Source organism: Felis catus, chromosome C1 (assembly GCF_018350175.1).
Source record: "Felis catus isolate Fca126 chromosome C1, F.catus_Fca126_mat1.0, whole genome shotgun sequence".
NCBI classification, from domain to species: Eukaryota; Metazoa; Chordata; class Mammalia; order Carnivora; family Felidae; genus Felis; species Felis catus.
In genome coordinates this window covers 111,554,876-111,574,617 of record NC_058375.1, presented here as the reverse complement: position 1 = coordinate 111,574,617, position 19,742 = coordinate 111,554,876, and the positions used below count along the sequence as shown (strand labels likewise).

The 19,742-nt window shown below is 43.7% G+C and overlaps 1 protein-coding gene and 1 non-coding gene across 5 annotated transcripts in view; both read right to left on the bottom strand.

The window, feature by feature from the left end:
• Window positions 1-4,003, bottom strand: part of CYP27C1 (cytochrome P450 family 27 subfamily C member 1) — a 37,038-nt gene extending 33,035 nt beyond the window's left edge. Inside the window, exon 1 of one of the 4 annotated variants that reach the window (XM_023259214.2) lies at window positions 2,769-4,003. In XM_023259214.2, the coding sequence (XP_023114982.2) occupies window positions 2,769-3,179 (411 nt within the window). In that variant the 5' untranslated portion in view covers window positions 3,180-4,003. The remainder of the gene's footprint in view (window positions 1-2,768) is intronic. The other 3 variants (XM_045033578.1, XM_023259212.2, XM_023259213.2) reach the window with 3 other exon arrangements.
• Window positions 4,004-8,773: 4,770 nt separating this feature from the next.
• Window positions 8,774-8,846, bottom strand: TRNAM-CAU. The gene has a single exon. It is a non-coding gene; the product is annotated as a tRNA-Met (tRNA).
• Window positions 8,847-19,742: the final 10,896 nt, after the last annotated feature.

Sequence of the window (19,742 nt, the reverse complement as noted above, 5' to 3'; positions counted from 1 at the left end):
GAGCCTGTTTCGGATTCTGTGTCTCCTTCTCTCTGCCCCTCCCCCGTTCATGCTCTGTCTCTCTCTGTCTCAAAAATAAACCTTAAAAAAAAATGTATAAGCCTTGAAAGAACTCTCTGTGATCACGAGTCGAGTACAGTAAGCTGGAGGTATGGTAACAGAATAACCCTCTTCCTCATACAAGTGCCTCAGGAGCCTGGAGAGCAGGGCAGAGGGCTTTCCTAGAACCTTATTCAGTCTGGAACAACCTGAGCACACCTCAAGTGGGGAAACCCAAGGCCATAAAGCACTCCTGTGGGGTCCTCCGAGGAGTCACAAGGGTATTCGTGCTCTTGCAAATGAGCACTATTTGGAAATAAAAGAAAAGGGGAGCCCAGAAGGACAACCAAGCTGGAAACCCTTGGGGCCCATCTACCATGTTGCAAGAAAGCACAGATGAGTCAGTTCTACGACTGTCCTCTGACAGGTGTGCACCACCACTCATGACGGACCATGGTGAAAGGCATCATCTGAGCCTCAGGCAGAAGGGCAGGGTTTAGGGTGATGGCCAGAAGCATGGCAGATGCAGAGAAAATACCCATCTGAACTGAGACACTTTCTGGTTGTGGAGAGGTGGCCTTCTAGGTGGCTCCTCCCAGAGATGTAGGTTTTAACAGTGGTCTGCTTCTCAAAGAACCCTGTGGGGGGAAGGGGGAGTGGGGGGGGAACCAACAGGGGAGGGGGGTGCTTAGACTGTGAGGATAAAATCAGATAGAAGCAGAGGTAGATAGAAGTAGATAAACAAAAACAAAAAAAATCAAGCCGTATTGACTTGTCCACAGTAAATAACAAAACATTGTAAATCCCATTTTAAAAGTATCATCCTGATATCTTATGTACAGATTCCACATGGAAAAGAAAATCATTTTTCACCTCTAAGAAGCATGTCCAGGAAAAACTGTGTAGGGGATGAGAGAAGGGGCAGGAATTTCAGCCAAATTAAACTTGTTCCTGGGGCACCTGGGTGGCTTAGTTGGTTAAGCCTCTGACTCTTGATTTCAGCTCAGGTCATCATATCATGGTTTGTGCGATCAAGCCCTGAATCTAGCTCTGTGCTGACAGCATGGAGCCTGCTTGGAATTCTCTCTCCCTCTCTCTCTGCCCCTCCCCTGCTCTCTCTCTCTCTTTCTCTCTCAAAAATAAATAAACATTAAAAAAAATTTTTTTAACTTGCTCCGGAGTTCTGTTTTTCTGCTTCTCCAACCCAATCAGGGCCTCTGCACCATCAGGTATGTTTATTGGTTGAGGGAATGACCTTGACCACACCCGGGGTGGGTGGTTACAAAAGGAGGAGAATAAGCTTTGAACAAAAGCAAATTGGGGGGGTGGGGGATGGGAATGGGGAAGGGGTCTTGGGAGAAGTCAGAAGGCCCAGAGCCCAGAAGTAAGTGTGCCCTGGGGTGCGAGCCCTGAAAAAATGAAGTCAAGTGGAAGAAGCAGCTGCCACAGTCAGTGAGAGGAAAGGGGATCCGACGACCCTTGATGGGGAGGATCACCTTGCAATGGAAGACAGATTGCAAATTGCGGTGGGGAGAGGAAAGGCAAAACTCGGGTCAAGATGGAAAACTGCACTCTGGGCCGGTCCCAACACTCCCCCCGTAGTTGGAACGACTAGGTCCCTGCCCCAGTCCTGGCAGCCTGCCCAGGTTCATTGACATTCGTGTGGTGACCCCATCATTTAAGAGGCTAAGCTACCTGTGGCCTCTGAACCTCAGGTTTTGGAGGGTGGGAGGTGCTTGTTTTCCATTTATAAAACACAACCCAAAAGGCCTAGAAACGGACGCCACATGACCTCGGTCTGTTAGACACGGTGCCCTGGAGAGCTCCGAGCCGCTCTCTGCGCTCCCGCTCCCGGGGCTGGACCGCGACCCCCTCTGCTGGGCGCACCAAGTCCCGCTCCCGCTCGCGCCTCCGCCCCCCGGTGCCTCCTACCTGGGGACCGCTCCCCGGCACCCCTCTCCGGGCTCCCTCCCCAAAGCCCTCTCCCCCGCGCGCCCGGTCCGGGGACCTCGCCCTCGCCCTCCTTGAGGCCTCTTTCTTGGCGCCACTTGCTCGGCGTCCCTCCCCAGCATCCACTGCCCGGTACACCCTCCTTGGGGTCCCTCCTGGGCGCCACTCCTTGGCATCCCTTTCCCCGCTGGGCCTTGTGCCTCCTCCCCAGAGCGCCCTCCCCGGCGTCCCTGTCTGAGCCCCCCTCCTGGGTGCCTCCTGCCCTGAGTCCCCTGCCCGGTGCCCCTGCCTGGTGACCCTTCCCTGAGCTCCCCTCCTGGGTGCCTCCTGCCCGGCGCCCCTGCCCGGTGCCCCTGCCCGATGCCTCCTCCCTGAGCTCCCCTCCTGGGCGCCTCCTCCCCGGCGCCCCTGCCCTGTGCCCCCCCTCCCCCGGTGAGACCCCTCCGGGGCGCCTCCTTCCTGGCGCCCCTGCCCGGCGTCCCTTCCCTGAGCCCCCCTCTTGGGCTCCTCCTCCCTGGCTCCCCTGCCCGGCGCCCCCTCCCTGAGCCCCCCTCTTGGGCGCCTCTTCCCTGGCTCCCTTGCCCGGCGCCCCCTCCCTGAGCTCCCCTCCTGCCTGGCGCCCCTGCCCGGTGATCCCTCTCTGGAGTCCCTCCCGTGCGCCCCTCCTCGGCGTCCCTTTCCGGGCCTGGCCCGGCGCCCCCTCCCCGAAGTCCCTCCTGGGCGCCTCCTCCCGGGCGTCCTCCTGGGCGCCCCCCCCCACCCCCACCCCGCGCAGCTACCTGGATCTCGTGGATGCGGCCGAAGCCGTCCTTCCAGAAGAACTCCACCAGGTTGGCGAGGGGGTGGGGGCCCGGCATAACGGCGAGGCTCCTGGGCCCCTCGGTCCGGCCCCCGGCCCGCGGCGCCCCCCGCCGGCCCGCTCCTTTGTCCTCGGCCCGCGCCCCCGCCGACAGCCGAGAGCCCTCGGGCCGCCACCGCCGCGGGGCCCCGGCGTCCAGGAGCCCCCAGCGCCCGGGCGCCGGGCTCCCACGGGCTTTCAGGACTCGCGCCAACAGGGCCATCGAGGCCGCCCAGGTCGGTGGGTCGACTGAAGCAACTTTTTTGTGTAGGGAGCTGCCCTTTGGGGCGGCTCCTGGCTTCGCTTTAACTGGTGCGCGCGGCGCTTCTTCGAGCTCATTCCGCCTGGGCATCAGTTTACACAGACCAGTATTAAAGACTCCCTCCCCTAAGGCTGGGGGAAAGGGGGTGGTCTGTGGTTAGACTGCCGGAGAACCAGGCGGTTAGCTTCTCTTCACATCGCACTAATTCACCCCTTAAGCCTTCTTTAAAACCACAAAATTTTAAATTCAACCCTATTTCTGGCCATGGCCAAAAAAAAAAAAAAAAAAGGAAAGAAAAGTCTACTGGGATTTGAAAAAAACATTTCTTCTTTAAAAATTACTATGGAGAGTATACGCAAAAAAACGAATTCACCTTTTTTTTTTCATATTTTGGAAACCGCGCTTTATGATTTCAAGCCTTGCAGTTTTAATTCAACATGCAGAAATGTTCGTTTTTGCACATAGCTCGTGATACTGTAAAATGGCCACATGATCATTTTACCACAAGTTCCCGTGGATAATTGCGCCGTCTCCGTTTGGCCTCCAAGGGCCTCCCGGCTTTTACCCCAGCGCACCCCTTCAAGAAGTGAGGAAGTGGGGTGCCTGGACATTGGCTTGAACGTTTGGCCTGTTTCCGGTCTCTCAGCAAGACCGGTCCTGTTGCACAGGCTGGGAGAAAGGAACGCAGCTCCTAGGGAAGGTGAGAAGAGAGCGCGGTTCGCCAGCAGGGGCTCAGACCCCAGGGCCTGGCTGCAGAAAGGAAGCGGCCGCCGAGGGAGGGACTTGGCGTGGGACGGCCTAGGAGTGTGTCCTCAGGTTTCAGGAAGGGAGCCCAGATTCTGAATGAGCCGCTCAACCACTTACTCCGAAAACGGAGAGCGTTACTGAAGACCTCATGCAGGGCGTCCTAGTGCAGCCGGAGGTGAAACAGCAGCGATAACCGAAACCGAAAACTACAAATGCCAAGTGTTGTTACCACGCAAAACATAACCCACTCTTTGACTAGTAGTTTACACTTTAATGCTCTGTTAAATCTCCACTAGTTTTATAATTATAGTAAGTATGAAAGTGAAGCAAAGGGGCGCCTGGGTGGCTCAGTGGGTTAAAGCGTCGGACTTCGGCTCAGGTCACGATCTCACGGTTTGTGGGTTCGAGCCCGGCGTTGGGCTCTGTGCTGGCAACCTGGAGCCAGCTTCCGATTCTGTGTCTCCCTCTCTCTCTGTCTCTGTCTCTGTCTCTCTCTCTCTCTGCCCTTTCCCCAATTGTGCTCTCTCTCAAAAATAAATAAATGTAAAAAAAAAATTAAAAAAAGAAAGTGAAGCAAAGGTCAGTTATTCAATTTCTAGAATTTACTAGTAAGTACTCAGCAACTCTTATTTCTAAAGATAGGTGCAAGAGATTCAAAGAGTGAGACACTGAATCTGCCTTTGAGGGCTCATAACCCGTGAGAGGAATACAACAGGTACACAAATCCAAGCCGGATTACCATCAGTGTCATAAGACCGGTACAATATGATGGGGATGTGTGGGAAAGAGCCATCACACCCAGTTGAAGGGCGCTGGTGCAGAGAAAAGACCTCTGGATTTAAGTAGCATTTTTTTTTTAATATACTTTATTGTCAAACTGGTTTCCATACAACACTAGATAGCATTTTCCGCAGGGTTTGAAGACAGGGCTCAATTTCAGCAGGCAGAAATGGGGCAGCAATTGTGCTAGGAAAGTATCAATGGGGCGCCTAGGTGGTTCAGTCCGTTGAGTGACTGACTCTTGATTTAGGCTCAGGCCATGATTTCATGGCTAGCGCCAGCCCCACATCAGGCTCTGCGCTGACACCAAAGAGTCTGCTGGGGATTCTGTTTCTCCTTCTCTCTCTGCCCTTACCACACTCTTTCTCTCTCTCTCAAACTAAACAGACTTAAAAAAAAAAAAAGGTGGAGAGTATGAAGAATGGCACAATGACTTTGTTCCTAGAGACTTTTAAAAATATTTCTGAGGGTAACTGGTCCTACGGAACAAAGACACCCCTAAGCAATTCAGTCCATTCTAGACAAGCTGTTAAATACAGATTTATATGTAAAGTGATTAAAAACACAGCTAGTTCTTTATTAGGGCTAACTAAGAAAAAGCCTGCAGTAAAGATAGGAAGGTAGAAGAGAGTAAAAGCAGATAGAGAAAGACCAGGAGGAAGAAAGATTTAATCATCCACAGAAATAGGTTTTCAGGGAGTACCCTTGCTCTCTCTGTCTCAGGGTATCATCTCTGGTAACTTGTAAAGCTAACTCCATAATCGTGGATCCAAATAAAATTAGTTCTTCATATTTGCCTGACACTCTAATGAAACTAAGCCGAAGACTACTTCAGAGTCTCAGTACAGTGGTATAAATTATCAATCTGTAATTCTGCAATAGAACAGTTTACTGTTTTCTTATTACTGTTCTGTAGCTAATTATTTTTAATGGAAAGCACAAATGAACCCAGAAATAGAATAAATCATTCTGATTGGGAAAATTTCTTTCAATCGGACAAATTATAAAGTAACTTACTTTGGTCTTTGTGCTAGTTTTTTCTTTTTTTCTTTTCTTTTCTTTTTTTTATTTTAAATCCTAGTTAGTTAACATATAGTGTAATAATGATTTCAGGAATAGAATTTAGTGATTCATCACTTACCCTAGACTCATCCCAACGGTTGTCTTCCTTAGAATGCCCCTCAGCTGTTAGCCCATCCCCCCACCCAACACCCCACCAGCAATCATCAGTTTGTTGTCTGTATTTAAGAGTCTCTTATGGTTTGCCTGCCTGTTTTTATATAATTTTTGTGTGGATATTTTTCCTGATGAATATCACTTTTATAATTAAAAAAGTAGTTGATGTAAAATAAAGGATTCTCATAGTTGTGGGGAAGTTTAATGGGAGAAAATAAAGGGTAGAATATTGTAAGAATCTGAAACATAACTAAAAAAATGATGAAAAAAATGGTTTCTGAATAGGAAAATACTGTCCATGTGTCTGTTCCTTTCTCCCTGAGTGAGCAAGAGAAACAAACATGAGACTCTGATTTCAAGTAGACAGGACAGCATTATTTGTCCCCATCTGACCTGAAACCAGGAGATTTTGCACAGCTGTTTTCCCTCAAGAAAACCAGTTTGTTGGCAGCACAGAGGGAAACAATGAGGTGCCCTTACCCAAGAGGAAATAAAGGAAATAAAGTTGCCCTCTAGAAGTTGGACGAATAAATTCTACACACAGTAACCAGCCATCTGTGGAAGTAAAACCAAGATACAGTCTTTAAAAATCTCCCAGAACTCAAATCAAGGTGACCTCGGATGAATCCCTGGGATGTGAAACTGGAATCTGGGGGCTGTTGGTAAGCAAAGCTTCACGAAGTATATTCTTGGGATAGAACAGGGATGATCAAATAATCTCAGAAAAGAGGACTCTTGTACAAGACGTTCTAGGAAGCAAGGCTTTCCTTTCCAAAACCCGAATTTGCCAGTCAAGGTGGGGCAGGAACAATTTGCCAAGCTTCTCCTGGTCTCTCACCCACCCTGGCTTCCTGTGCTCTGATTCCAGGCCACTGATTGGTTTCTTTTTCCATCTGGAGAATTAATGATGTTTCAAAAAAAAAAAAAAATGAATGGTGTGATCTTGCTACTTGCCCACACTAGTCAAGAAAAAGACAAAACCAAAAGAAAATGAAACAAAAGTATTCCGGAAGACAGAACTGGGAGGTCTCAGATGGTCTTTCTGTAAGCCTTGTTGCCACGTAGCCCCAACAAGAGGCAAAGAGAAAAACTTCCCTCTTCCTGAAAGGTATGTGGGAATTCTCCAGTGGGGTTCATTAACCGGCAAAGCTTTAGAAGGAGTTGTCTGGCTGCCAAAATAGCTTTAACTTCCCATAATGAAAAACTGTTGCTTCCATGAACTGGCCTTGTGAAGTATTGGTTTGCATTTTAATAAGCACATATTGAGCAACCCTTTCATCCAGCTAATTGCCACAGCTACCCTATGACCTGGGCACACGGTTCCCATTTCTATGAGGACGCAGGCTTCAGCTCCAAAGAGCTGAGTCAGGAGGAGTCCAGTTAACCCTGAATCTGAATCTGCTTCTGCGTTTGCTTTCCCTACACCTGCTCTAATGTAAGTGAAGAGAATTCAGACTAGGCCAGTTCTCCATGCATTAGCAAGGGAGACAGGCTTCACAGAACTCCCCATTTCTTAGATACAGGTGATGTGATAGATTAACAAAGAATGGCTCTGGTGAATTCGGAAAGAAAGGCTGCATGAGGCAGAAGGCCCCTCCATTGTCTCCAGAAGACTTCGGTAGGAGATGAGAATTGTTTGCTCACTCTCCCTTTCTTGGAGAGCCACCCCCTCCTCCTTTCAAAGATGCCCTGCTCAGTCCAAGTGGTTGGGAGGGGGCCGGCTGCCCTCGGCCCCTCACTCCAGGGTGCTCGGAGTCTTCAAGGGACTTTGTTAGAGCATCAGTACAGGTGCTCTCTTGTCTGGGGACTGCAATCCGGAAGTCCCTGGGAGCGTCTGTCCCCTCACACATAAAGAGCACCTGATTGAGAGCTTTGCAAACAAAGGAGAGAGAACCCTGACACCCTCATTTGAGACACTGGACCCATCTGTGCCCAGAAGAGGCCTTCCACCCTTTCCCTGATTTCTTGGTTAGGTGAGTCAGCACATTATTTTGTTTTCATGAGGGGGTGAGTTAATCATGGCCCAGGGTGAGGTTTTAACTCTTGCAGACACAGAGGCTGAGAGTGTCTCATTAATGAGCATACCTGCCCAGAGGAACGGGAACTTTCAATTATATGATTAATTCATAATAAGAGAGAGAACTCACAGTGTACCAAACATTTCCACTGATCTTACCAGGACACTGGAAACTAAACTATCAGAAGGTTGCCTGGTGAGGACGGCCCAGTCTTCCTGGCTGTCACAGATCTGTAACCCTTGAGTCCCGGCTGAACTTGTTTATGTAAGTTACCCAGCCTGAGTCTAGAACTGTAAATGTCCTAAGGGCTGGGATTGTGTCTGACTCATGGCTGGATTTCTCCAAGCCTAACACGGAGCTGGCACACAGTGACACTTACAAATGTCAAAACAAATTTCAGTTTCAGTTAGCAAAATAAAAAAACCAGTCCCTACCACTAAGAGATATAAGCCACAAAGCACCTACTTGCTAAATGGAAACTTTCCCTACAATGGCAAGACATGACTTTGACATTAGCTACATGACCCCCCAGTAGCTAAACAAATTGCTGACCCAGCTGTCCATTGAAGGAGGCTGGTGTAGACCAGAAAGCCCACGCATTTCCCTCTACGGTTCTCTGGAACATTGTGCTGTTGCCCTAACCCAGGAGCTCTGTGGAACAATTGCTTCCGTCCTGCATGGGTGCTGACACCCCACAGCAGCCGTGGCATCCAGGACACAAGGGCTTCATATATTAACATATTTTTGTTGAGTGAATGAATTCCCTCGTAACAAATAAGAAACAGAGGTGAACACGGGTTAAGTAGCTTGTAATATCATATTAAATTATGGCTTCTAAGTTGCCTAAAATAGCTCATTCAAAGCTTGCTTTTCATTTTGTTTTGTGAGCACCAACTTCTCATATAACTTGAGAAGGGTTTAAGATGGAGTTTCACTTTAGAATCTTTTTTTAAGTAAGCACTATGCCCAACGTGGGGTTTGAACTCAGGACCCTGAGATCATGAGTCACATGCTCTACTGACTGAGCCAGCCAGGCACCCCTTACTTGAGGAGTCTTATCTTGTATATGTCCCTTAAATCCTTTTACTTATGTTCCTTATTTGAAAATACAATAACAATACTAATATCTGAACACACGAATTTTCACTCAACCCTCTCTACAACTTTGTCTAGACAGCTCAGTGGCTGGTCATCAGAGAAGAGTTGAGTAGCACGTCCAGAGCCCTGTGGCCAGCCAGTGGCCTGGAGAATTCTGTTTTTTCCGACTTGGAGGCCAACTCTCTCTCTCTGCCTACCTGCCTGTCCTTTTCCCACACACGCTCTGATAGCAGCCATAGTGTAGGTTTGGAAATATCATACTCATGTATTTCATCAACTCCAGAATTTGATGAGGCTGCAGTTCATTTGTGGTGACCCACGATTGTTGAGTTCCTCTCTGTGGAAACCAGTAGGCTAGGAGCTGGGGCAGGGGGGGAGGGGGGCACCAAGACAAGTTGACCAAAATGTGAGCCTCTCTGCCTGGATGCCAATTCCCATGTCCTTCATCCACTGAGGTATAATTCCAAGTGGATTCTTTTTGGAGTACAGCTTGATAAACACATACAGTTGTATAACTACCACCACAGTGGAGGTACCCGTCTCATCACCTCAAAAAAAAAAAAAATCTTCAGGTTCCTCTACAGTCAACCCACTAGGTTGGGGTTGGGCCCCTACAGTTCTGTCTTTTCCAAAATACCTTAAAAATGGAATCCTACAGACAATAGCCTGCTGAGTCAGGCTTCTATCACTTCACCCATGTTGGTCCATCACCAGGCATTTGTTCCTTCTTATTGCTAAGCAGTATTCCTTTATAGGACTGTACCATAGCCTGGTAACCACTCTGCTCAACTAAAGACACTTGGGTTGTTTCTAGATTCGGGGATTATGAACCAACTCACCCTAAACATTTATGAACAGGTTTTTGTGTGAACAAATACATAGGAATGAGAATGTGGGATTCACAATGCCTTTTTCTGCCCTCAAAGGTCTTCTGCCTTCTTTAGGACTGACTGTATCATGTTTTGTCTCTTCTTGGTCAAGCAATCAGTCAGCATGGGGCCCACAATAGATGAGATGGTTTTCTAGCAAAGGGAGGTACGCCTGGAAGATCCCAGTATTTTCCCACAAAATTATCCCAACTCCTGAGGCCCTTGTCAGTCTAGTGAGAAGAGTGCCCAGGTTTCCAATGTCCATGAAAGCCTTCTCAGCATGTAAAAGAGGCCCTGAAATATGAGGAGTCCAGGCACCAAAATATACCCTGACAAAAGCAGGCCACCAGCAAGGCTTTCTGTGTGAGACAGACCTACTCAAAATCAAACTGTCCTCCCTTCAACAGTGGAAGGAAAAGCGTTAATAATAACTATAAAGTATCGAACATTCACTATATGCCAGGCATTACACAGAGCAGACACTCACTTCAATAAGCCCATGGCCACCCAGAAGTAAGCAGTTCAATCAAGGTTCAAGCCAGGCCTGGGGCTCCAAGCCCACAAATGTAGCCAAGCACCGTGTGCTCTCCTAAGCTTCACCACAGCATTAAAGGGCAAAGCATGAGCAGTAAATGATCTCTGAAAAATGGCCTAGTGTGTGTGAAGCAACATTGTGTGGAAAAACAGTATTGTAGACAACTTCTAATGTCCCAGATCCTAGACCCTGATCTGAGTTGGGGCCAAGCCTATACCTTACTACTTGACCGTGGGGAACTCACCCAAACCTCTTACCCCTGTATCAGATATGTCTATCTCATTTTTTAGGTGAGGGCAAAGGATGGTTTGAAGAAACAGTTAAATTCTAAACTGAAATCTTAATATACTTCTGAAGACCTTCTTTAAGATGAGAAATTTGTCAGGGAGCAATAGTACGTATTTCTAGTGAAGATCTACTATGGAAATCTTTTAAGAAAAGACAAAAATTCCAGAAAAGAAACTGGAAGAAGAAAAAGCAAAAAGCAAAAGATCGTTTGTTTGCAACCAACACATTACTTACTTTCCTAGCCAGCGTTTTTACCCTGGGACTCCCCAGCCTCAGGAGAGGAGACAGAGACAGTGGACAGGGCCCACTTCACATGGAGCTGATGTTGCCAGTGTTCACAGCAGAGAGACAGGCCACGGAGAAAACTGGCTTCTGTCTCAAGCTAGGAGGGCCCCGTGGGATGTAGGCAAGTTATGTGAATGAAGGATTTCCAGAGACAGAAAATCCACTCTTAGCCACTGAACCTTCTTGCCTCCCCTCTCTTCTTGGGCTCTCCCTTTGCTGGCCACTCCCAGGCAAAGGAGGAAAGTACTGACAGCTTTTGGAGACCACTGACGAGGTTCCAATCCTGAAGTTTTCCAGTTGCCTACCCTGTGGTCCAGCAACTCAGTCAACCTCTCTGAGCCCCAGTGTTTTCATCTGAAAAACGGAGATGATAATAACTGGGCACTTGGTAAGAGCATCCATAAGAAAATCCATAATGTCATATTTACTAAAGAAAGACTAAAGCTTTCTCCTTAGTATCAAAAACAAGACAAAAATATCTGTTCTTGCCAATTTTATTCAACATTGTACTAGAGGTTCTAGCCAGGGCAATTAGATAAGAAAAATTAAAAAGAGGAATCCATATTGGAAAGGAAGAGGTAAAAACATGTCTGTTTGCAAATGACATTATCTTTTTTTTTAATGTTTATTTATTTATTTATTTATTTATTTGAGAGAGAAAGAGCAGGGAGAGGGCAGAGAGACAAAGAGAGAATCCCAAGCAGGCTGCACATTCAGTGCAGAACCCAATGTAGCGCTTGATCCCACAACCCTGGGATCATGACCTGAGCCAAAATCAAGAGTTGGGCGCTCAACTGACTGAGTCACTCAGGTGCCTAACATGATCTTATATATAGCAAATTGTGAATACACACACACACACACACACACACACACACACACACCTCAAATATTTAAGCTAGCAAATGAATTCATCAAAGTTTCCAGGACACAAGGTCAATATACAATATTGGTTGTACTTCTACACACTAGCAATGAACAATCGAAAAATAACATTAAGAAAACAATTCCACTTAAAATGGCATCAAAAATATTAAAATACTTAAAAATAAACTTAACAAAAGAAGTACAAGATTTGGACAGTTAAAAACTACAAAATATTACTGAAAGAAATTTTAAAAGACTTAAATAAATAGAAAGTCATCCATATACATGAATTGGAAAACCTGACTTAATAACATTAAGATGGTAATACTCCCCCAAATGATCTACTGATTCAGTAAAATCCATATCAAAATCGCAGCTGCCTTTTACACAGAATTGACAACCTGATCCTAAAATCTGTACGGAAATGCAAGGGCCCCAGAATAACCCAGAAAAAGAAAAACAAAGTTGGAGGACTCATACTTCCTCATTTCAAAGCTTACTATATAATCAAGATTACTGCATAATCAAGATGATACGGTATTGGCATAATGATAGATACTACATCAGTGAGATAGAATTGGAAGTCAAGAAATAAACCCATACATCTGTGGCCAATTATTTTCAACAAATATGGCAGCATGATTAAATGGGGAAAAGAACAGTCTTTTCAATTCATGGTGCTGGGACGACTGGACATTCACTTGCAAAAGAATAAAGTTGGACTCCTACCTCATGCCATCTGCAAAAAGTAACCCAAAATTGGCCAAAGATCTAAACGTAAGAGCCAAAACTATAAAACGCTTAGAAGGAAAAATAGGTGAAAATGTTTATGACCTTTGATTAGGCAATGGTTTCTTAGATAAGATGCCTAAAGCACAAGCACAAACAACAAAATAAAAATAAGGGGCGCCTGGCTGGTTCAGTTGCCAAAGTATGTGACTCTTGATCTCGGGGTTTTGAGTTCAAGCCCCACATTGGGTGTAGAACCTACTTTAAAAAAAAGTAAGTTGCAGTTCCTCAAAATTTTAAACTTTGTGCCTCAAAGAAAGGGAAGAAAAGTGAAATGGCGACCCAGACCTCCAGGTTTTGTTCTGATGTGTAAGGAGCTTGCACTCATCACTCTTGTACTAACCCCACGAAACTGAAAACTAACAACTTTCTTAGATCCAGCAGAGAACTGAGGTCACAGGGCAAGCTGCTACCCCATGTATTGGTGAGATCAACAGGTGGGTACAGAGAATCACAGCCGACCAGAGATGAAGCCCAAGGGCAGAAGTTCTGCAGGAAGCAGCACCAAAGTAGGGAAACTGAAACCATAGTTGGTGAATTGCTGGAAACTCAGGGTGGACGAGTTTGAGACTAAAACGCCAGGTGTCCGTTCTTAGGGAAGCTCTCACACTTTTGTGAGTTTTACTTCCAGGAGCCTGCCAGGTTCTGACAATGCAGATCAGAGATAAATCCCACCATACGTCCAGAATGGGGAGGGGTGTTGGGGGAAGTTGTTGAGATGTGACCACCGGTTTACCCACAAGCTGGACCTGGGCAATTGGAGGCTCCCCGCCCCTCCTCTATCCTTTGAAATGTGTGTTCCACTTGCCTTCCCTATTCCCAGAAGTTGCCTCAAGGATATGGCCTTGAGATAGAAATGTGGTGTTGAGACTATCTGGATGGTATGCATGACTGGATCCAGTTATGGCACCTGTATGAACTTTAAGTGTGGAAATCTACTCATTTCGCAGCTGCCCCAGACAAACCTCTCATAAGGTCCCTTGCTTATGAAACCTGCCACCTACCAATCCAGAGGGCTCTGCCTCTCACTTTGGTCTCTCCCTGCCCTCTGTAAACTGGGAGCTGGTTTCAGATTTCACCCAGGAAGCGCCCAAAGAATTTGCAAACTAACAAGGGGAAATACATCAGAGTACTCTGTTCTTAATTAGCCCAGCTTTCAAAAAGCTATTTTACCTAACTGACAGATTTTACTGGAGCCTAGCCAACCTGGGGAAAGGGAAATACCCACCTAAGGGGGTGGGGGATCTGAGAAGCACTCGAGATGGTCACAGCACAGGCTCACTAAAAGACTGAGACCTAATCATGAGATCAGAGAATGTTCCCCTTCCCACACATCTTACTGGGACATCAGTGGAGCTCCTATGCAACAAGGGGAGACAAAACCAAGAAAACCAGAGGAAGTTTAGCCTCTGACATTTACAGCTTCAGCAAACAGTAAATATAGCCTAACTCTCAGACAGGAAAACATAAAGCTTCACACTAATGGTTCTATTTACCTCAGTTCCTTTTACCCAGTGCATCATGTCAGGCTATCAACAGAAAATTATGAGGAAATCCTAAAAGACAAAAAACACTTTGAAGAGACAGAGCCAACATCAGAACCAGACTCAGGTATGGCAGAGATGTAGAAATTATCAGACTATGAATATAAAATAACTATGATTAATATGCTAAGGGCTGTAATGGAAAAAAGTAGACAACATGAAAGAAGAGATACACAATGTAAACAGAGAGATGGAAACTCTAAGAAAGAATTGGAAGTTAATGCTAGGAATCAAAATCACTGTAAAGAAATGAAGAACGCCAGGTTTACCAATAGACTGGTCACAGCCCAGGAAAGAATCAGTGAGCTTGAAGAAATGTCAATAGATACTTCTAAAACTGAAATATAAACAGAAATAAGAATGACAAAGAACAGAATAAGAACTATGGGACGATTTTAAAAGGTGTAACATATGCATAATGAAAATGCAGGGGAAAAGAAAAGAAGAAATATTTGAAGTGATAATGACAGAGAACTTTCCAAAATTAATGACAGACACAAAACTACTGATCCGGAGGCTCAGAAAACATCAAGCAGGATAAATACCAAAAAAAAAAAAAAAAAAAAAAAATCTATACCTAGACATATCTTATTCAAACTGCAAAAAATCAAAGACAAAAAGAAAATCTTGAATGAGACAGAGGGGGAAAAACACTTTACCTATAGAGAAGCAAAGATAAGAATTATATCAGACCTCTCTTGAGAAACCATGCAAGCAAGAGGAGTGGTGTGAAACATTTATGGCTTGAAGAAAAAAAAAAGAAACAAAAAACAAGACAACCCACCAACCTGGCTGGCACAGTCAGAGAAGTGTGGGTCATGAGTTCTCACGGGTTGTGAGTGTGAGCCCCACATGGGATGTAGAGATTACTTACATAAATAAAACCTTTAAAAAAAAGTGAAAGAGAAATAAAGACTTTCTCAGAAAAAAAAAAAAAAAATAGAGAATTTGTCACCAGTTGATCTACTTTGCAAAAATAAGTAAACAAAATTCTTCTTCAGAAAGAAAATGATGTAGGTCAGGAACTTGTATCTACATAAAGGAAGAACATTAGAAAAGGGATAAATGAAGATAGAATAAAATATTTTATTTGTATTATTCTGAATTGATCTAATAGATAAATTTATTCAAAAAATAGCAACAAAATATCCAGTGATCACAATTTATAGAGAAGTGAAATAAATGACCGCAATGCTATAAGGGGCAGGAGGGATGATTTAGGAATCCACAATTATAAAGTACCCTCACTGCCTGTGAATTGGTAGTGTTATTTGAAAAAGACTTGAATTACTTGTAAATGTATATTGCAGATTAAAGGGCAACCACTACAAAAAGTAAATAAAGAACTATGATGATATGCTAAGAAAAGGGAGAAAATGGAATTCTATAAAATGCTCAGTTAAAACCAGAGACATTAGAAAAAAAGTAGAAAAGGAAGAGAGAAAGAAAGAAAGAAAGAAAGAAAGAAAGAAGAAAGGAAGAAAGAAACTAGGAAGAAAGAAAGAAACAAACTAGGAAGGACGAAAAAGAGAAAGAAAGAAAATAAAGAAAGAGAAAGAAAGAAAGAAAGAAAGAAAGAAAGAAAGAAAGAAAGAAAGAAAGAAAAGAAGGAAAAGGAAGGAAGGAAGGAAGGAAGGAAGGAAGGAAGGAAGGAAGGAAGGAACAGGGCAAGGAATAGAAGATGGCAGCACACTCAGTAAGACAATACCCCAACCGTAGTTGCTAAATGATGATCACTTAAACATCTATGATCTAACACATCAGGTAAAAGACAGACACATGAGAGTGGATAAAAAGCCACTGCATGTTGTACACAGAAAACTCACATTTAGTGAGTTATCTATCACAATATAGATAGATTGAACTAAAGGGGATGGAGAAAGATATACCATGCTAACACTCAAAAAAGAAAAAAAAAGAGCTGGAGTTATCATATTAATTTCAGACAAAACAGTTCAGAGCAAGAAAAAACTATCAGGAATAAAGAGGAGCATTACATAATAATAAAGGGATCAATTCTCTAAGAAGACAATGATCCTTACTGTGTATGTGCCTAACAACAGAGCATCAAAATACACAAGGTGAAAACTGATAGAACTGCAAGCAGAGACAAATGAACTATTATAGTTGGAGATTTCAACACCCCTCTATCAGTAATTGACAGATCCAACAGACAGAAAGTCAGTAGGGACAGAGTTGAAGTTAAACAGCACCATCAATCAAATTGCAATCTAATTGACATCTTTGGGTGACTTCATCCAACAAGAGAAGAATACACGTTTTTCTCAAACTTACATGGAATATTTACAAAGATAGATATATTCTGGGCTATAAAACACACCTTAATAAATGCAAAAGAATGGAAATAATACAAAATACACCATCAGACCACAGCAGGATTAAATTAGAAATCAGTACTAGAAAACCCCCCAAATACTCGGAGATTAAACAACACACTTCTAAATAATTCATGGACCAAAATAGTCTCAAGATAAATTTAAAGCTAAATGAAAATAAGCATACAACTCATCAAAAGTTGTGGGGCACTGTGAAAGTATGGCATAGAAGGAAATGTATAGCATTGGATTCACATATCAGAAAAGAAAGATTTAAAATCAATACTCTAAGTTTCCACCTTAGGAAACTAGAAAAGCACATTAAATACAAAGCAAGCAGAAGAAAAGAAATAATAAAAATTAGAGCAGAGGGGTGCCTGGCTGGCTTAGTCAGTAGAACTTTCAATTGTTATCTCAGGGTCATGAGTTTGAGCCCCATGTTGAGTGTAGAGATTAGAGCAGAAATTAATGCAATTGAAACCAGGAAATCAATAGAGAAAAGAAACAAAACCAAGAGCTTTGGAAATATCAATAAAATTAATAAACCTCTAGTCATGTTGACTCATAAGCAGAAAGAAGACACAAATTACTAATATCAGGAATAAGGAGGGCCTGGGTGGTTCAATCAGTTAAGCCACCGACTCTTGATTTCAACAGCTCAGGTCATGATGTCATGGTTCGTGAGATCAAGCCCCATGTCAGGCTCTGTGCTAACAGCATAGATTCTCTCTCCCTCCCTCCCTCCCTCTCTCTCTCTCTCTTTCAGCCCCTCCCCTGCTCACACTCTCTCTCCATCTACACTTAAAAAAAAAGAAGAAACAAAAGAGGAGCCATGGACATGAACAGGACAATAAAGGACTCTTACGAACAATTCTATGCCCATAAACTTGATAACCTGGATGAAATGGACCAATTCCTTGAAAGACACAACCTACCAAATTCACATGAGGAGAAATAGATAATCTAAAGAGAACTATATCTATTAAATAAATTGAATCAATAATTAATAACCTTCAAAAACAGAAAGTACCAGGCCCAGATGGGTCCACTGGTGAATTCTACCAAACATTAAGGAAGAAATCATACCAATATTTTGTAAACTCTGCCAGAAAATAGAAGCAAAGAGAATACATTCTAACTCATTCTCTGAAACAGCATTACCCTAATATAAAAACCAGAAAAACTCATTACAAGAAAAGAAAACTAGAGACCAGGGGCGCCTAGGTGGCACAGTCGGTTGAGCGTCCGACTTTGGCCAGGTCATGATCTCACAGTCCGTGAGTTCGAGCCCCGCGTCGGGCTCTGGGCTGATGGCTCAGAGCCTGGAGCCTGTTTCCGATTCTGTGTCTCCCTCTCTCCCTGCCCCTCCCCCGTTCATGCTCTGTCTCTCTCTGTCCCAAAAATAAATTAAAAAAAAAAACAAACAAACAAAAAAAAGTTGAAAAAAAAAAACCTTATCTTTAAAAAAAAAACTAGAGACCAGTATCTTTCATGAACATAGAAGCAAAAATTCTTAATAAAATATTAATAAATTGATTCTAACCAATCAAAGAATTATACACTGTAATCAAGGGAGAATGATTCCAGGTATATAAGGCTGGTTCAAAATTTGAAAATCAATTAATGTAATCCATCACATCAACAGGCTAAAGAAGAAAATTCATTATCATATCAATAGGAACATAAAAAGCAGTAGACAATATCCAACACCCATTCATGATAAAAACTTTCAACACTGGAATAGAGGGGGATCTCCTCAGTTTGATAAAGGACATCCACAGCCAACATCATACTTAATAGTGAGAAACTAAATGTTTTGCTGCTAAGATCAGGAATAAGGGAAGGATGCCTGCTCTCGCCACTCCTATTCAACATCATACTAGAAATCCAAGCTAATGCAATATGGTAAGAAAAGGAAATAAAAGGCATAGGGATTGGGAAAGAAGAAATAAACCTGTCTTTGTTTGTAGAGGTCATGACTGTCCATATAGAAAATACCAAAGGAGGGGCGCCTGGGTGGCGCAGTCGGTTAAGCGTCCGACTTCAGCCAGGTCACGATCTCGCGGTCTGTGAGTTCGAGCCCCGCGTCGGGCTCTGGGCTGATGGCTCAGAGCCTGGAGCCTGTTTCCGATTCTGTGTCTCCCTCTCTCTCTGCCCCTCCCCCGTTCATGCTCTGTCTCTCTCTGTCCCAAAAATAAATAAACGTTGAAAAAAAAAATTTTTTTTAAAAAAATAAAAAATAAAAAAAAAAGAAAATACCAAAGGATCAACAGAAACAAACTCCTGGAATGAATAAGAAATTACAGTGGGGTTGCAAGATACAGGTTAATATATAAGTCTGTTTTCTTATATACAATTTTCTTATATATACTATAGTATTTCTTATATACTAGCAATGAAGAGTTGGAACTTGAAATTAAAACTCAATACCATTTACATTAGCAAATGAAATATTAAGTATACATCTAATAAAATATGTACAAGATCTATATGAAGAAAACTTACAAAACTCTGATGAAAGCAATCAAAGATCTAAATAAATGGAGAGATATTCCATTACATGGATAGGAAGACCCAATATTGTCAATATGTCAGTTCCTCCCAACTTGATCTATAGATTCAGTTCCAATAAAAATCATAGCAAGTTATTTTGTGGCTATTGACAAACTGATTCTAAAGTTTCATGGTGATGCAAAAGACCTGGAATAGCCAATGAAATAGTGAAGAAGAAGAAAATTAGAGGAATGGCGCTACCCAACTTTAATACCTATGTAAAGCTACAATAATCAAAACAGTAGGATATTGGTGAAAGAGTAGACAAGTATTTTGATGAAACAGAATGGAGTGCCCAGAAACGGATCCTTACAAAATCCATTGACCTTTGACAGAAGAGCAAAAGCAATACTGGAGAAAGTCTTTCCACAAATGGTGCTGGAACATAAGAACAAGAAATTACTACCAGCAACTTTTGAAAAGGCCCTTCCACCTGGAAATTAAATAACCTATCAAACTCCTTGAGCAAAGGAGAAAATACAAACCAAAATTCTGAAATTTCTTTTTTTTAAATGTTTAATATTTTTGAGACAGAGAGAGACAGAGCGTGAGCAGGGGAGGGGCAGAGAGAGAGGGAGACAAAGAATCCAAAGCAGGCTCCAGGCTCTGAACTGTCAGCACAGAGCCTGATGCAGGGCTCAAACTCACGAACTGTGAGATCATGACCTGATCTGAAGTCGGATGCTTAACCGACTGAGCCACCAAGGCGCCCCCAAAATTCTGAAATTTCTAAAAAAAAAAATTGATAATGAAAACTAACAGCATACT